This window comes from Pogoniulus pusillus, chromosome 4 (assembly GCF_015220805.1).
Source record: "Pogoniulus pusillus isolate bPogPus1 chromosome 4, bPogPus1.pri, whole genome shotgun sequence".
Taxonomy (NCBI): domain Eukaryota; kingdom Metazoa; phylum Chordata; class Aves; order Piciformes; family Lybiidae; genus Pogoniulus; species Pogoniulus pusillus.
Genome location: NC_087267.1, coordinates 6,299,600 through 6,315,875, shown reverse-complemented (window position 1 = coordinate 6,315,875; position 16,276 = coordinate 6,299,600). Strand labels below are relative to the sequence as shown.

General features: G+C 36.8%; 1 protein-coding gene across 2 annotated transcripts in view; it reads right to left on the bottom strand.

Annotated features, from left to right (window-relative positions):
• CTTNBP2 (cortactin binding protein 2) overlaps positions 1-16,276 on the bottom strand; it is a 91,303-nt gene that overhangs the window by 38,698 nt on the left and 36,329 nt on the right. For both annotated transcript variants that reach the window (XM_064142067.1, XM_064142066.1), the window contains exons 4-6: positions 13,603-15,265; positions 6,839-7,042; positions 1,894-1,993 (exon numbers count right to left, since the gene is read on the bottom strand). In XM_064142067.1, the coding sequence (XP_063998137.1) occupies positions 1,894-1,993; positions 6,839-7,042; positions 13,603-15,265 (1,967 nt within the window). The remainder of the gene's footprint in view (positions 1-1,893; positions 1,994-6,838; positions 7,043-13,602; positions 15,266-16,276) is intronic.

Genomic DNA, 16,276 nt, shown 5'->3' with positions numbered 1-16,276 from the left:
TGGACTACACAACATAATATCTGAAGGGGAACAGACCCTACCTATTGCCCCAAATTCTGCCTATTACAGATTTGTTCCCTGACAGAACTTTGCAATGATCAATAAAACAAGAACCTGCATCCTTTGGTCTCTGATATTTTTGACTTGCCCTGTTATTATCACAGCCTCAAGCTATGTCAGGGGAAATTTAGGCTTGAGGTGAGGAGAAAGTTCTTCACTGAGAGTCACTGGCCACTGGAATGGGCTGCCCGGGGAGGTGGTGGAGTCGCCGTCCCTGGAGCTGTTCAAGGCAGGATTGGACGTGGCACTTGGTGCCACGGTCTAGCCTTGAGAATTGTGGTAAAGGGTTGGACTTTATGACCTGTGAGGTCTCTTCCAACCTTGTGGATACTGTGATACTGTGATTATTCCATGCCTATGTTTACAAATTGCTTTATTTTTAGTATCTAAAGAAAAGTGAAAGCAAGGAAAGTGTTTAAGGATATCATACTACAGAAATAATTGAAAGGGAAAAGAGTATGAACCCTGCAATACCCTAACACAGCTGATGATATATTAAAAAAGTGCTGTGAGAGCAAGCCAGAGAAATAAGTAGCTTCCTATTTAGACAGTCTAAGGTATTTACTGTAGTGACAGAGTTTTTTATGTAGAACACTGAAACATTTAACTAGTCACGGATTTTTGTGCTCAAAACACCTAGTGGGAACCTGCTGCCCCTGGATGAAGACTTTCAGCAAAAAATAATCATTAGCTGATGAGGTTCAAGTCCTACAAGAAGCTGCAAGAATCTCCAATGTCATATAATGATATATACTCATGGAAGATGATGAGGACAGTGATTCCACTCTTCCTCATTGTTGCATCAGGGCCTATCACAGCACAGTAACACTCAAAACTGCCCTCCTATATGCTGTTGTATCAGTAAAAATCTTTAATAATAGTAAATTGTGGCATTAGAAGAATCAAAAACTAAAACACAAGGAAAACCAAAGATAAAATCTGCAATAAAGATTTCTAGTTATGCTCTTTAAGACATTTTGCATTTGTAAAATAGTTTTGTCTGGATAAGGATGCTCTGGAAGAGGTTGTCTAATGGTTGCTTCCAACTTTCAGTTACTCTTGCTATGATTTTATGATACAAAATAAAGCTGAAGAGTGGAAAACAACATCAGCCTCTGGTGAAGGGAAGGGAGGAAATAACTCATATGGATGAGTAGTTGTGTACTGGTTCTTAGCAGAAAAAGAAGACAGAATTTTCCAATCATGCTGTCATAAAGCACCATTATTTATAAAACTAAGAGGTTCAAAACATAAAAGGAAATGATGGTAAGTGTATTTTGAAGAATGCTCTTAGAAATACTCTTTGACTCATACATAATCTTCTGATTTTCAAGATAGTCATACAAAAAAACCCACCCTTAAACCTTGAAAAAAACTGTTTTGTTTTTAAAAGCATTTGATTTTGTATTGCTCTGGATAATACACAGGTGAATGTTCTTCTGTCTCTGAACGATATTCACAGTTACCAATGTTTCAAAAAATCAGTGCAAGAATAGTTCTCTTTTCTCCTTCTTCTGTTAATGCTGTATTATGGCTGATAACTTGAAGAAAAGTAAGAAATTCAAAGCTATGACACCCATGTAGACCAGTTATTAAGAATACATGTTCATCAACCTTATGAGCTGCAATTGGAGACAGAACCAGTGGAAAAATATTAAACCCAGAACAGCATAGGAATAACATTGTAAATGCTTTCAATACATTATAGTTCAAAGCATTTATAACTAGGAGTGCAACAGTAAGGTAATGAAGAACCATATAATATATAGTAATAAAAAGAGAATACAATATTGAGTAACAGCTGACAAGCAAAATCTTGGACACTTCACTTACTTGACATGTCCCTGAGCAACTGCTGAACACAAGGGTGTAAAGCCATTTTTATCAGCAGCATCAACTTGTGCTTCTGCAGTCAGCAGCAATCTCACACATTCTATAAATAGAGCAAAAGCAAACTGATGCAACAGAAACAAGTGATGAAAACCAACAGACATTCAAACCTGCTCAAGAGGCAACGAGGACAGGTCTATTTACCTCTAAATCACACAAGGTAGCAAATGGACATAAAAGCTCAGGAAGCAGTTTGCAGGAGAGAGGTGAGAACTGAATTCCTGGGGGCACCATCACTGCTTTGCAAAAAGGGCTTGGGTTGGGATTCTACTAGAATTCAAGTATGTGCCCACTGCTGACAACTCCAGCAGTGTTAGATAATTTACCTGCAAAGCAGGGGATTTGCCAGCAGCCCCTCAAGTCAGCAGAGGTCCACTAGCAGTCATCTATCACATCCCAACATTGCTCACAAGCTAGACCTAACTCAAGCAACACCCTGGTGGTGGCCAATCTTCTTTTAGGACACTGACTTGAGGCTGCAATGACAAATCAGATAAACTGACAAACTGAAACCTCCTCAAACCACTCCAAATTCATATAGTTCCAAAATAACATGCTAAAAATAGTTGCAGCCTGATTCTACCATCCTACAGCTAAATTAAGATAATTAATGACACAGTAATTAGACTGCTTTTCATCCACAAAATGGAATATCAGTTGAAGCAATTAAGTTTGAAGAAAACACTTAATCTGCTCTATAGTCTAGAAATTGGTTCTAGACTAAACTAAAGCAAACAATTTGTAGTTGAAAATACTACTTTGTAAATACGTTCAGCCAGAATACCAACTAAAAGCTCCTGACCTGATTTCTGAGCAATGCTTAATGCACTGGGTAAGATCCTGAAGCCAGGCTTTGCTGCTGAAGGCTATCTTTAGATGTCAGAAACATGTATTGAGAGTTACTCAGAAAGCCTTGACTAATCTAAACCATTCCTGAACATATTTAATCCTGTTACAATTTTTAAAAATATGAACAGACATAGTGTGGGGTTGATTAAAAAAAAGAAATGAACATTCATCATTTAAGACTTCAAAACACTGTAAATTATTCTATTGGAAATTAAGATTCTTAATTTTTTTAAGGAGTGATCTGAAATTACTTTTTTTTTTGCTTTTGGTTGCCAAGACAAGCTACCAGGAGTTCACTTGGACATTTTGTTTTTAAGTCATAGAGAAGCTTTTTGTGAAGTAACTTACCTAGTTATTTCCATTTGTCAGATAATATCAAATCAAATTGTATTTTCAATCACTTTGTAACAAATAATACTCTGCTAATAATGGCTTTTTTCCCTCTGTTGTCAATCCCAGTCTTGTATTAAAAAAAAAGAATTAAAAAATACAGATTCCTGCCTGACCTCCTAAAAGACTTCCATAGTTTATAAAGAATTTTGAAAACATTTTTTTCTAGCAGTTTCAAGTATTTGGTTAGAATACTTCTTGGTTTCTTCATAAAGCATACATTAGCCATGCAAAAGCCATGAAGAACATACAGAACAAGACCACCTGTCCATAAAGATATGATTAACTCACAATTATTGATTGGCAGATCATTCAGGTGGTCACTTGTCAATGTGAAAATACTGTTTCTGGTGGAGATCACTGTGAAGAGCTTTTTATTCTCAGGGATAGGTGCAAGCACGAGGAAATACAGCTACTTTCTTAAGGCATACCATGTGAGCTACTAAAGTCTACATGAGCTGTTCTGGTGGCATATTGAATAAAAGAGCAGCATCTCCAGGAAGCCTGGGTCCTCAGATGGACTTCTAATTGCGATTTGAAGAAGGGTAATTTGAGTCAGTCCAGGCTCATTAGCTCCAGTTCACTGCTGTCTGCCACAGAAGTAGTCAGCAGTGGAGAAACTGGGCAGAAGGGCAGGCACAAGACACACATTAATGTTGTTAAAGGTTTTGGTCAAAACAAAAGCAAAACATGGAAGCATATTAGCACAAACACCTGGAGACTTCACTGCTCTCCACCACAGCTGGGTACTTAGTTCTTCAAGAGTGTTGGCAAACACCATGCAGATACATCCCGTGGCTTGGCAGAGCTGAATCCATGTAGCTGTGTGTCTCTGCACCTCACTCCTTTCTAGTTCCCACATCATTCCAGTTTTTCCTATCAATCAGGGCGCCACAGCCTCCAAATACTCAGGACAGAAGAGAATCAATTACACCGAAAGTGCATACCATTAGCATATAGCTGAGTCCAAAGGATATTATTAATCTCTTTACATGTCTCAGGTTCAGGATCTCTTACTATTTTTCCCCCTCGACTGCCTCTTGTGTGGCAACACAATTCAGATGTATTTGCTAATGCACACGTTATCAAGGGCATAATAGTCTGAAGTGCCTACTGGTTTGTTAACGGATCAAACCAAGATGGGCTGATAAAGCAACCTGTTCATTTAACCCAGCCTCGTGGTGAAATCACAAAATTAAAGCTTCCTTGTGTCCATTCCAACACAAAGAAAGTATTTAGTGTGCATTTTTAAGATGGCAGTTCTCTCTCAGATTTACAGAACTGGGGATGGTGTATGCAGGAAACATAGCAGCTGCTATGAGCTTCATGCACCGAAAACCTCTCAGCTGCAGCTCTCAAAAGGCAACTGTTTATGAACAGGAAGACTACACATTTTGCAAATAGGACAGATTAGGAAAGAACATTTGAGTGTTCTCTTTTCTTGTGTAAGTCAGTTTTCTCTACAGACTTAGCTAAGAATACATACCAGCTGCTGCCACCATGGTGGTTACAATTTTCTCTGCCGTTCTCTAGTCATCTATACTTCTCAAACACTGTATTTCTAAACTGAAAATGTGTGATCATTTGCTTTCAGGTCCTCTCAGACTAATGCAATTTGGTTTCTGAAAGGATGTATTCATTATGCTGGCTCTCAATAAATCTAGAGCTTTTCTTTTCTTCTGGCAGATATTTCCCATAACAAGTGAGAAATTCTGGTTAGTTGACTTAGAAGAAACAATGGGCCCTGGAAATCTCTGAATCTATTTAGTCACTAACTCCAAAGTTGAAAGTATTCTCAATAAACTAAGATGATAGTGTGACTACCCACCAAAGTAAGCTTATGTGTTAAGTCTTACAGTTGGACTCCATGAACTTAAAGGTCTTTTCCAACCTAAGTGATTTTATGATTCTAAGGAGAAAAAAAAAAGCATCTAAAAGACAGTACTTTATAACTGACAATTCTATTCAATGGAATGAAAAATACTGTACAATAAATTTATTTTCTTTCTTAAAATTACTTCACCATCTATTCTTCTTACAAAGATTTTTTAAAGTAAGGGTTTTATTCCTATACTTCTTTTTGTTCATAAAAGTCTGCTTTGAAGAGCTTCATTTACCCATGCACTTGGAGACATATCACAAGTAACAAAGAAAGGATTATATATTAAACACAAAAACCTCTCACCAAAAAAGTAGTTAATCTACTCCCATTGTTGGTATAACATATTAAGGAGATATAAATACTGCTGCTGTGTGCTTCTCTCATTTCAAATTAATACAATCTATTTAGTTGTTAAAATGTGATGATTTGTAGCACGAAATATTTTCACATCCTGTGTCAACTCTAAATAGAAGAGCAGCACTAAAAGCCTTGTAATAGATTTGTTTATCTTTAAAACTAAAATACACTAAACAATTACAGAATGCATATGCATGTGTTTGGTTTTATTATCGTGCTTTCATTCTTCTGTCAAGTGCCTCTCTCATTTGAAATTTTGACAATAAAAGAAGAAACTAAATTGCCTTTGCTGTCAACAAGTAATTGTAACTAAAATAGAGGACTTCAAAACATTTTAAGAATACAAGATGTGTGATATACACTGGATTTTACTTTGATTTTTGAAACACTTCAAAAAAAAATGAGAGAAGTCATATATTGAACACTGGAACAGGGTTTTCTAATTGTGTTACTAATAAATACATTGTTAAATAAACCCACAAAGTACTCTTGAAATACAATGTTGAGAAACCTGTGGCACTATGTTCCACCTTCTACAGTGAAATAAAGTCTTGACTTCACTGAAAATGAATGGAATTTTTGTTATTGGTTGGGGTGGATTTCATCTTTAGTTGTCCAAACCAGCATAATATTATTTCCAATATAAGAATCTAGGAGAATTTTATGTAAGTAGAAAAATCTACATTAACATATACTGGAATGTTAAAGAAAGCTGCTGTTCAAGAGCCTTATGTTAACAGTCTGATAAATACTGTTTGGAGTTTGTATCCATGAAATCCGTATTTGCTACTAATATATTTGCCCTATTTCATAAATACATTAATAAAATATTACTGTTGAAATGCTCAGAGATGCTACCTCCTTGAGTCTGAGGCTTGGAATAGAGAGCAAAACAGAAAGAAAATAGTTAAATATTTCAGTAGAGCCTAGAGAAGGTGGTTTCATCTAATTCAAAAACAAAAAAGACAGTTCATTTTAGTTCAGAAGTAACGCACTACTCTTGAAACCATCTTCCATCACTTTTGCTACTACAGCAGAAGATCAAAACACTGGTGATAACCTATTATTTTCTGCTTATTCCCTGTAAAGCTTTTTCTTTTATGCCTTTGCTACAAATGATCTTCTGTTTGTCACAGAACACAAAGTGGTGAAATGCAGTGGCTTTTTATAGGAGTGGAGTGGACAATCAGAATGGATGTTCCTGCAGAATTAACACAAGCAAGAATGTGTTTTGTGACCCAACTTCTGCCTCGATAACCACTGGTTATACATATATACACGACTGTGACTTTTGTCATATAATTTATGTATCTCAGTTTCAATTTCAAATTTAAAAAAGAAAATAAATGCATTTGATGTAGAAATCTTATGAAGTTTTGACTTTCACATAAATGCCATACGAGAGCTTACCTGTATGTCCATTTGTAGCAGCAGAATACAAGGCAGAATAGCCATCTTCACAAGAGTAATTAATGTCCAGTCCTTCTTCATTAAGCAGCATTGATAATAAAGTGACATTTCCCTGGGCAGCAGCTTGGTGAAGAAGGGTGGGCCTGCCACCCAGGGGGACAGGACCACCACTTGCTAACAAAGGGGTTAGGGAGGAAGACCAGCCTGTGAGTTAAAGCAACAGAAGTTAGACAGAAGGCACATAAATAAAGCCCTGCTTTTTCTGTCTTCTTTTAAAACTTAACCCAGATGTTCAAGATGACAGCATTTGTTAGTCTAGCACAAGTCTTGTGATGTTGCTTTCTCTATGCATCAGGAGGTATTCTGAAGAACGAAAGCTGTGTACAGAGGTGACAGTAGTTAATGCAAGTGAACAGAATTTCATTACAAAAGGTTAATGTGAAACTTGTTATGAACTATAGCAGCAGCTGGATGTCTCAGATAAAATTATATTATTAACATTCAGAAACTATGGAAAGTTTATTCAAGTTTTAAATTTAAGTGCTGGTATGTTGGGAATGTTGTTTTGAAGTATCTGAAGAAAGGCTTCCAAAACAAAACACGTTCCATATGAAATTTCATCTTTCTTTACAGTTTAGTGCAAACTTGAGTATTTTTATCTCATCTGTATGCACACAGTAAAACTGTGCAGAGAGCTCTTTAGTGTTTTTCAATAAGACTGGGAAAAAAAAGTCAAAATAACTTACACAAATAATATAGAAATAAATGATTACTGAACAGTACCTTAAGGTAATGTTCCTTTTGCTCAGCAATATTTTACTACACAATATATTACGAAATACTCTAGTGGGAATAACAGAAAATTTACAAGTGAAATACTTCACCCTGATAAAAAAATTACTCATCCCAAAACTGTGAAAGCTTAGGAGTTACATTGATTAAATGTTGTGTTAATTTTTTTACCAGCTTTAGTAGATAGCTTGTTAATAAACTGAAATTTGCTGCATAAGACACAGAATATTTTATGCACCCTTTCTTGATCAAAGACTGCAAGAAAAAATAAAGTTTTTTTTCTTATTTTTACTATTAACCTCAGAAAATCCACATTACATTTCTCTCTTTAAATAAAGAATTTTGTGTTCTGTGGCCTTTTGTGTGAGGCTGAAATCTGACAACACAAAGAAAGTTCAGATTGTGTTTGCTGTGGTTCTTCGATACCCAAGACTAAAGAGGAGCTTACAGGGCATTGCCTCCAGCTCCACTAAGCTGACCAAGTGCTACACAACCTCCAATATCTGCAACTAGAAAAAAGCATGTGGCTGTAGATCAGCCACAGTGAGATGCATCTGCTCCACATTTTGGAAAAGGAAAAGAAAAAGAGTACTATGAAATTCCCATCAGAGAATGGGAGAAACAGTAGATTTGGGAACCTCGCAAGATTTGGACAAATTTTAATTGAAGCCCAGACCTACATAAAAGTTCATCATCTGAGCAGGTCCAATGAAGAAGACATGGTTTGATCCCAGTTAAAAAAAAACCAAACAAAATAAGTGCTTGAAGTATTTTTGTGTTTGTTTTTCAAGCAATATTTGTCCTTTCAAATGAAGTTTACTAGATTAGCATGTAAAATAAAGATATTTGTAGTATGTTCACAATGTTATCTTATTATTCAACTTATTTAATTTTGACTTCAGAAGTCACCACTACAACGATGAAGTTACCTTATAAATCTAACTTTAAACCATTGACAAACTACAAAGTTAACTCTACCTCCATATAACTTCAATTTTGAAGCTACTTTCTGGCTATTTGATTTGCCAATATTTTTAATCAGAGGATTTTGAAGTTTTCATGAAGTTTGCACAAGAATAAGCAATATACAAAAGCAAACTTCATCCATTAAGTAGTAAAAATATATGTATTTATTTCCACTTTCAATATTTCAGAATGTTTAACTCTCACAAAATCCCCAAATGTCTGAGCATAACTTTTGTTCTTCCTTTCCATTATAGAAGTGGTTTTATTTTTCCAACATTTTGCTGTTCTCTGAAACTAGCTGTGCTGCAGCTGTTGCTATAAATACATACACATATATTATATATATATATATAAACAGTTTAAAATGGTGCTTGTAGTTTCCACTGACTTGCCATGGCAATTAACCAACAGCAAATATTGCTTGTGTGGCACTCCAGATGCTAATATCCTTTGACCAAGTTATATTGTAATTACATGGGGGAATTTGAGAAGCTTGAAACTAAACTTTAAGAATGATTTTCACTTTAGCAAGCAATTTTCTAATATGAATAGCATTTCTGGGTTCCTTTCCTATTTAAAAATAGTCCAAGGGATTTTTTTGGGTGTGTTCTAATTTTTTTGTTTGGTTTGGTTTGTTTTTTTCTGTTTTGTTTTGTAAAGCATAATTAACAGAAATATCAAAATAAAACAATGGTTTTGTTCCATATGTGGTACCTTAACTTTCAAGTCCTTGAAATTAAAAATATGTTGTTGCAATTCATTATTCTAGGTTACCATCTGATTAAGTCCTACTGAAAAATAGACAAGACCCCAAATAATAACATAATTTTAGCATCAATATAAAGCAATATAAAAAAGCTGAATTCATCCAACAAAATACAGCAACATTAGAAAACACCAATAAATCAGAGATGAAAAAAGTTAGGAAATATGAAGCATCTATGGAAGCTTGTAGGACATGCAGTGATGAAGGGCAGAGGGACAGACAAAAACAGCTTCTGGCATCAGCTTCAGAATGTGAGATGGTTAATTTCATAGCCCAGATCAGTCCCTCCCTCCAACCCCTTTTATCTTTGAAGCCAATTGTATATACAGAAATAAAAAAATCAATCATTACAGAATGAGCAAAATAAAAAACATACTTAATTGAACAGTGACATAGTGCAAAACCAAGAAGAAAGTAAAAGCAGAAATCCCAGGGGTATGAAAATCCAACTGCCTACTTTCATTTCCATTTAGAAGTCGTACAGCCATTGAAATGTAGAAATCCAAACAGAGCAGAAGCATTTTGGCACCATTTCAAAGGCTGCTGAAGTTAATGAAAACACTGTCACAGATTTTGAATCAGGCCATAAATGTTCATTGTAATTTCTCTATGTGCAGTCTGTTCAGTATTAATGACAAAAGCTGGTGTCTTTTTCTACCAGAGATGAAAAGAGTAACACGCAGTACAATGTCCTGTCTCTAAAAGAAGGTATCATCACATTAATTTTGCAGAACACATAACTGAAAATGTCAGTGCTCTGATTATAAGTTTGCTTTAAGTAAGAAAAAAAGAAACATGAACATATTGACAGACAAAAAAATACAGAAATTGAAGATTCTTTCAATCCCGTCTGTTCAAGGCAAGGTTGGACGTGGCACTTGGTGCCATGGTGTAGCCTTGAGCTCTGTGGTAAAGGGTTGGACTTGATGATCTGTGAGGTCTCTTCCAACCCTGATGATACTGTGATACTTAATTTGCACTGCTGATTAAAAATATTAACAATTCTAATTAAGAAGCTCACTACTTGCTCTACAATAAAATATGAATAAGATTTCACTGTGCTCTGCTGTAACTCAAAGTTAAATTGAAATTCTAAACATTTTCTGAAAAAAAAAAAGGTAATAAACCAGATTAAAACTGACCAGAAGATTAATAAAACTAATTGAATCTGTGCCTAGAGGCATGAAAATGGAGATATGGAAAACTAGGATTCATAAGTATTTATAGTTTGTTAGATGTTGTTCACTTCAAAACCAGTTAAACTTAAAGAAAAATATGAAGTATGTGATATGGAATTGGGCATTACTGACCACAGTATTCAATGAAAACAGTGTTATTCAATTTGGGTTATCTTTTCTACAACAAAGTCTATTTATATATTTTTTTTCTTTTCTCAGCATAACATTTTGAAGGAAATTTCTTTCTGTAATTGCCTAACATCTGTTATTCCAAGTTTATTTAGTTCTACAGTTTGGCAAAAATACTTGGCCAAAATAGAATCATAGAATCAACCAGGTTGGAAGAGACCTCCAAGATCATCCAGTCCAACCTAGCACCCAGCCCTATCCATTCAACAAGACCATGGCACTAAGTGCCTCATCCAGGCTTTGCTTGAACACCTCCAGGGATGGTGACTCCACCACCTCCCTGGGCAGCCCATTCCAAAGGCAAATCACTCTCTGGGAAGAAATTCCTCCTATCATCCCAGCACAACTTGAGACTGTGTCCCCTTGTTCTATTGGTAGTTGCCTGGGAGAAGAGGCCACCCTCACCTGGCTACAACCTCCCTTCAGGTAGTTGTAGACAGCAATGAGGTCACCCCTGAACCTCCTCTTCTCTAGGCTAAATAGATGAAACTCCCTTTAAAAACATAAATAAAATGGGGTTTGAGGATAAATGCAATAAAATATATGCATTAGTTTGGGTAAAAGACAAAGGAACTCCTGAGTATTTGAATATTGAGGATAAAGTTGTTAAAGTTCCTTAAGTCTCTTAGTAGTTAGTAAAGAAGGGATACTGAATTAACATCTCTAAAAAAAAAACCCCAGTACAAAGGTAAAAAAACCACCACCAAAACTAACAGCTTTTGGACTAAAATCCTATCTTTGAGAACTATCTCTGAGGAATGTGACAAATTTCATATGAAACAAATTTACTATTTGATGGAGGAATCCTATTTAAAAGGCTGATTACTGTCATAAGAAAAAAGTTTATACTTGCAAGCACAAACTAAAGCAGTAAGGATACACAGAATTATGAAATCAAGTAGTGTTTTCAAGCTAGAACTAACTGAAATATGCTACCTCATTAATGCTAATAGGATTTGTGGAACACAGCCACTAGCCTACAAAAACTATTCACTTTGAAGCTGATCTTGCCAAATTTTTTTTGTGTGTTAATAAAAATAATTATTTCCATTTAAAATGAAATTTTAATTCCATTATTCAGAGCAATAGAACTGGAAGGCAAATACAGTTTGGAGAACATCTGGAATACTGAGATCTGACACGGCAGAGGCTTGCTAGGGATAAGAATTTAAGATGAAAATTCAGGACATCCATATGAAAACCAGCAAACTACAAGGCAGCCATCAAAATCCCACATTTGTTAACTCTGAGAAGTAGTAGACAAGAGGATGATGGATGAGGTTTCTGAACTAATATTTTTTATGGCACAGTTCAGAAACGATGGAGGATTCAGAGGGTATGGTGCCACAGCCAAATGTTAAAACCATGAGTAGGTTACTCCAGAAGCACAGAAAATCTTCAGTGAGGTAGAACTGGAATAAAAATTTCTTAATAATGTTAACTCTGCCGTCTCCTGTATATACAGACACTCTGCTTTTGGAATAGTTTTCCCAAGGCTGATGAGTGTTCAGCTGTCTTATCAGACAGAGGAGCAGGTACAAACAGAAAGTGGCTGTTTGTGTGACGGAAACAGAACAGATGTGATGTATACATGATGATACAGGAACTAAAGATATGAGGGTCTGAAGTACCATAACTGAACTGACAGTAACTATTAAAAGTTTGAGATGATGATGAGAGGTCTACAGTGTTCCATAACTGCGTATCCATCTTCCTCAATGCAGTGCAAGTCAAACTGAAGAGGGGTTGCTACTTAATGTTTTAGTGCTGACAAGGTGATTTAAGAGATCTACAATTAACTGAGAGGTAGATCAGGGCCATCTTTGTTCATGTAACTGCCATCAAGAAGATACCCTGAATCTGGCAGCATATTAGGCACACAAAGAAGCTCCCACCACAACGCAAAATGCACAGGAGATACACACATGTACTCCAGACTAACATAATTTGGGGGAAATTTAGGCTTGAGGTGAGGAGAAAGTTCTTCACTGAGAGTCACTGGCTACTGGAATGGGCTGCCCAGGGAGGTGGTGGAGTCGCCATCCCTGGGGCTGTTCAAGGCAAGATTGGACATGGCACTTGGTGCCATGGTCTAGCCTTGAGAATTGTGGTAAAGGGTTGGACTTGATGATCTATGAGGTCTCTTCCAACCTTGTTGATACTGTGATAATATTTAGATTTTAATTCCCCAGTGGCAAACCTTTGCTAGTATCTGAAGCAAACCTGTGAGATGCCACACACAAAGCCTACAACTAAAGCCAAAAGAGCTATAGGACAATGGAAATGAGATAGAAACACATTCTAAATGTATGAAGTGACATATTTGAAACTGCACTGTTATCCAGGCAATTCTATACCTAATGTTCAACCATCTAATGCCACAGAAGAATAGTAGCTGCCCCAGCTATGCCTTATTTTCTGAAATACTCAGAGTACTAAAATACATATTCCACAACAGACCACCAGCAGAAAAAAAAATCAAAACACTATTTCAGACTGAGAAGGTATTTTCAAGTCCAAAATAACAGCATTCACCAAAAAACCCAACCCAAAACACCCCCGAAAAAGCCTAAGAGAAAAAAAAGGAGTTTCTTTAAGATGCCATCATATGCAGACAATTTCCTTTAAACATTAGTCCTCTTTACCTTTAAAAAAAGCCTTCAATTTGGATACCTCTTTGAGGGGAGCAAACTAATTTATAACATTACTGAATCAGCAAAAGAATTCCCATACCCCTGGCATGTAGGAAAAATACAAATGAAAATGTCACCTTTTAGAAATTAAAAAGGAGAAAGGTATAAAAAGATAAATCAATAGATTTATAGGAGAATTATTTTAGAGGGAGACAGTCTGTAGCATATCAATCCCTTTACCTGATGCTGTTACCAGGAGGCTGTCTGAATCACATGGTCTACAGGATGAAGCACTAACAGGGTTTATGGAGGAGCTACAGGCAATGGTGGTGGGAATGACAAAGGAATTTTCTGAACATGCAGGTTGATTCAATCCAGGAAAGTGGGAAGGCCAGGCACCCACCTGAGATGAGGCTATGGCTGGTATGGCACAGCCTGCAGGTGCCACAGATAAATCTATAGCAGGTTTTGGTGGCAGCTGAGGTGAGGACTTAGAAATAATTTCCTCATTTATTACCCTGATTCCTTGTGGTGAACTTGAAAGAGGTGAGGTCACGGTTTTGCTGTCAGTTTTTGCACTTGTGTTTGGGGATCGACTGCTATCCATTAGAACTTTAAACTGGGGGTGTGGTGGTGAAGGAGTTTGCGATAGCCCTGGTTTTTTAGGAGGAATAGGTGGAGGATTTCCTCTGTCAATTCTTGAGACACTGGGAGTCTTTATATTCGTTCTACCAACTGGGGGGTAAGTGCCAACATCCACTGAATGTGACGTCCCCAGCCGCGATGGAGCACTGCTCTGAGGGCTTGTAAATCTCGACAGGACTTGGGTAACGGTATTCCGAGCTACCTGTTTGGCAACTAGGTTGTCACGACTAGTGGGGGACACGTCCCTTGAGGGAGGGCTTTGGGTTGTGTTTCCATTTTGGTCTTGATCGTTAGCATTTGCTTGAAATCTAAATCTAGCTGCTTGGACTTGTGGATTTAGGCCTGGATGCCCAGCAGTGTTGGCAGACGGTGAATGCAAACTTTGCATAGATGAGGAATGTGAGGAATTCTGAGCTGCAACAGTGGGTGCTGCAGGAGTGCAAAGGGAAGTACTATTTGAAGAAGGGGAAGTGCTACTTGGTACATCAGGTGATGAGTCTGTACTTGGTCCATTCTCCTCCATTCTGTTTTGATTCTGTGTAGGAACAGGAGTTGTGGGAGGGACAAGTTCACTAGATGAAGTTTGCCTGTCAATGACAGGCTTCACAAGCGCTGCATTGGCACACACATTCATTTTTGTATTGCCAGACATTACTGGGTTCACTGTAGAAGGCTTTACAGACACAGACAAAGGCAACTTCTTAATATTTTCTGTGCTACTGTCTGTCACTACAGGATCTGTTTGGCAGGCAACAGTTCTTAAACTTGTTTCTTCTGTTTCAACAGAAACAGAAACAAGACTCCTATCTTTATTTTTATCTTTATTTTTAAGAGAGAGATTAGCTTTACTTTCATTCTCCTTTTTTAAGTGCTCGATCATTTGGATCATTTTATCTCTCTCTTCTCTGAGGTCACTGGTGTGCACTTCCTCTCTGTGCAGTTTGGCACGCAACTGCTCTCTCTCTGTGTCAAACTCAGACAGCTGCTTTTCCATTTGAGCTTCCATTTGTGTACTCCTTTGTTTCTCAGCTGCAAGAGACTCCTCCAGTTCAGTAGCCTTTTTCTTTTCCTCTTCAAATTTTGACATCACTTCTTCCAGTTTCTGAGCTTCCTCTACAATTCGTCCAGACAACTGCTTACACTCTTTCACTAACATCAGTACCACATGCTTATTCTTTCCACGTTCTTCTTCAAGGCGAGCAGATAACTTTTTGTGCTCCAGTTCAAGATTCTGTAACTGTGATTTTTCTATTTCCAACTGTAAGAAAGCACAGAGAAAAAAAAAAAATCTCATTAACAAGAAGGAAACCTTCAACATTAACTAATTTTAACCTGGCACTTTGAAAGTGCACCTTAAATGAACGTGACCACCCCAGGAAAGTGATTTGTGATACCTAACAAAGGTGCCTATAATCTTACACAAACAGACAGGCATCCCTGAAGAGCAGTTCAGAATCTAAGTCAGTCACCAACTGATGACAACACAGAGGCTCCTCTAAGTGATTAAATCCTTGTGATTCTTGAGCGAGGAACTTAATCTATTCTCCAGAATTCAGACATAGAACAACACAGAAATTTCTCTTCTCAGTAATGAAAGTGAATACAAGCAAGAAATGAACTTTGAAAAAAAACCTTTGGGCCCAGAAGTGAAATGTTTAGGGTTCAGGTCTTCTTCAGACTGGAGGAGATTAGAGTTGAAATACACAGGCCATCATGTCCATAATAAGCATCTTATACTTGTTCTAATATTTATAAACAAGACATTCATTTTGAGGACCAACATTTTGATACAGGCAAAAATATTTTCCTGTACTCACTAAGCAGAGTGAGCAGGTGGTCTCTCACTGACATCAGTGATGTGTAAGTACACTATGAGCTAGAATCAACCAACCACCTACTGCACACAGGTTAATTTTCCCTCTCATTCATACAGCCATCGCCTCTAATTCACCTTGCCTGCTAACTCTGCTTTTATTCAAAGACCCTACTCTAGAAAGGCAATGGAAAAATCTGTTAATACACTATTTTATAAAAAATATCCACTTGTAATAATTCAACTGAAATAGTTTTGTATTTTCACAAGCAAACTTTTACACAAGCCAAACAACAATGAAAGATTTTTTTTTTTCTTCCTGCTTCTCCCTTCACATATTGATGCAGGAGATTCCTATGTGGCTTATCTGAATGACTGTTAAAAAAGTAAATGAAGAAAACTCTAAGGAAGTGCTGAGTATTCCTTCTCCTGTACTTCTATTTTCTTTCAATTAAT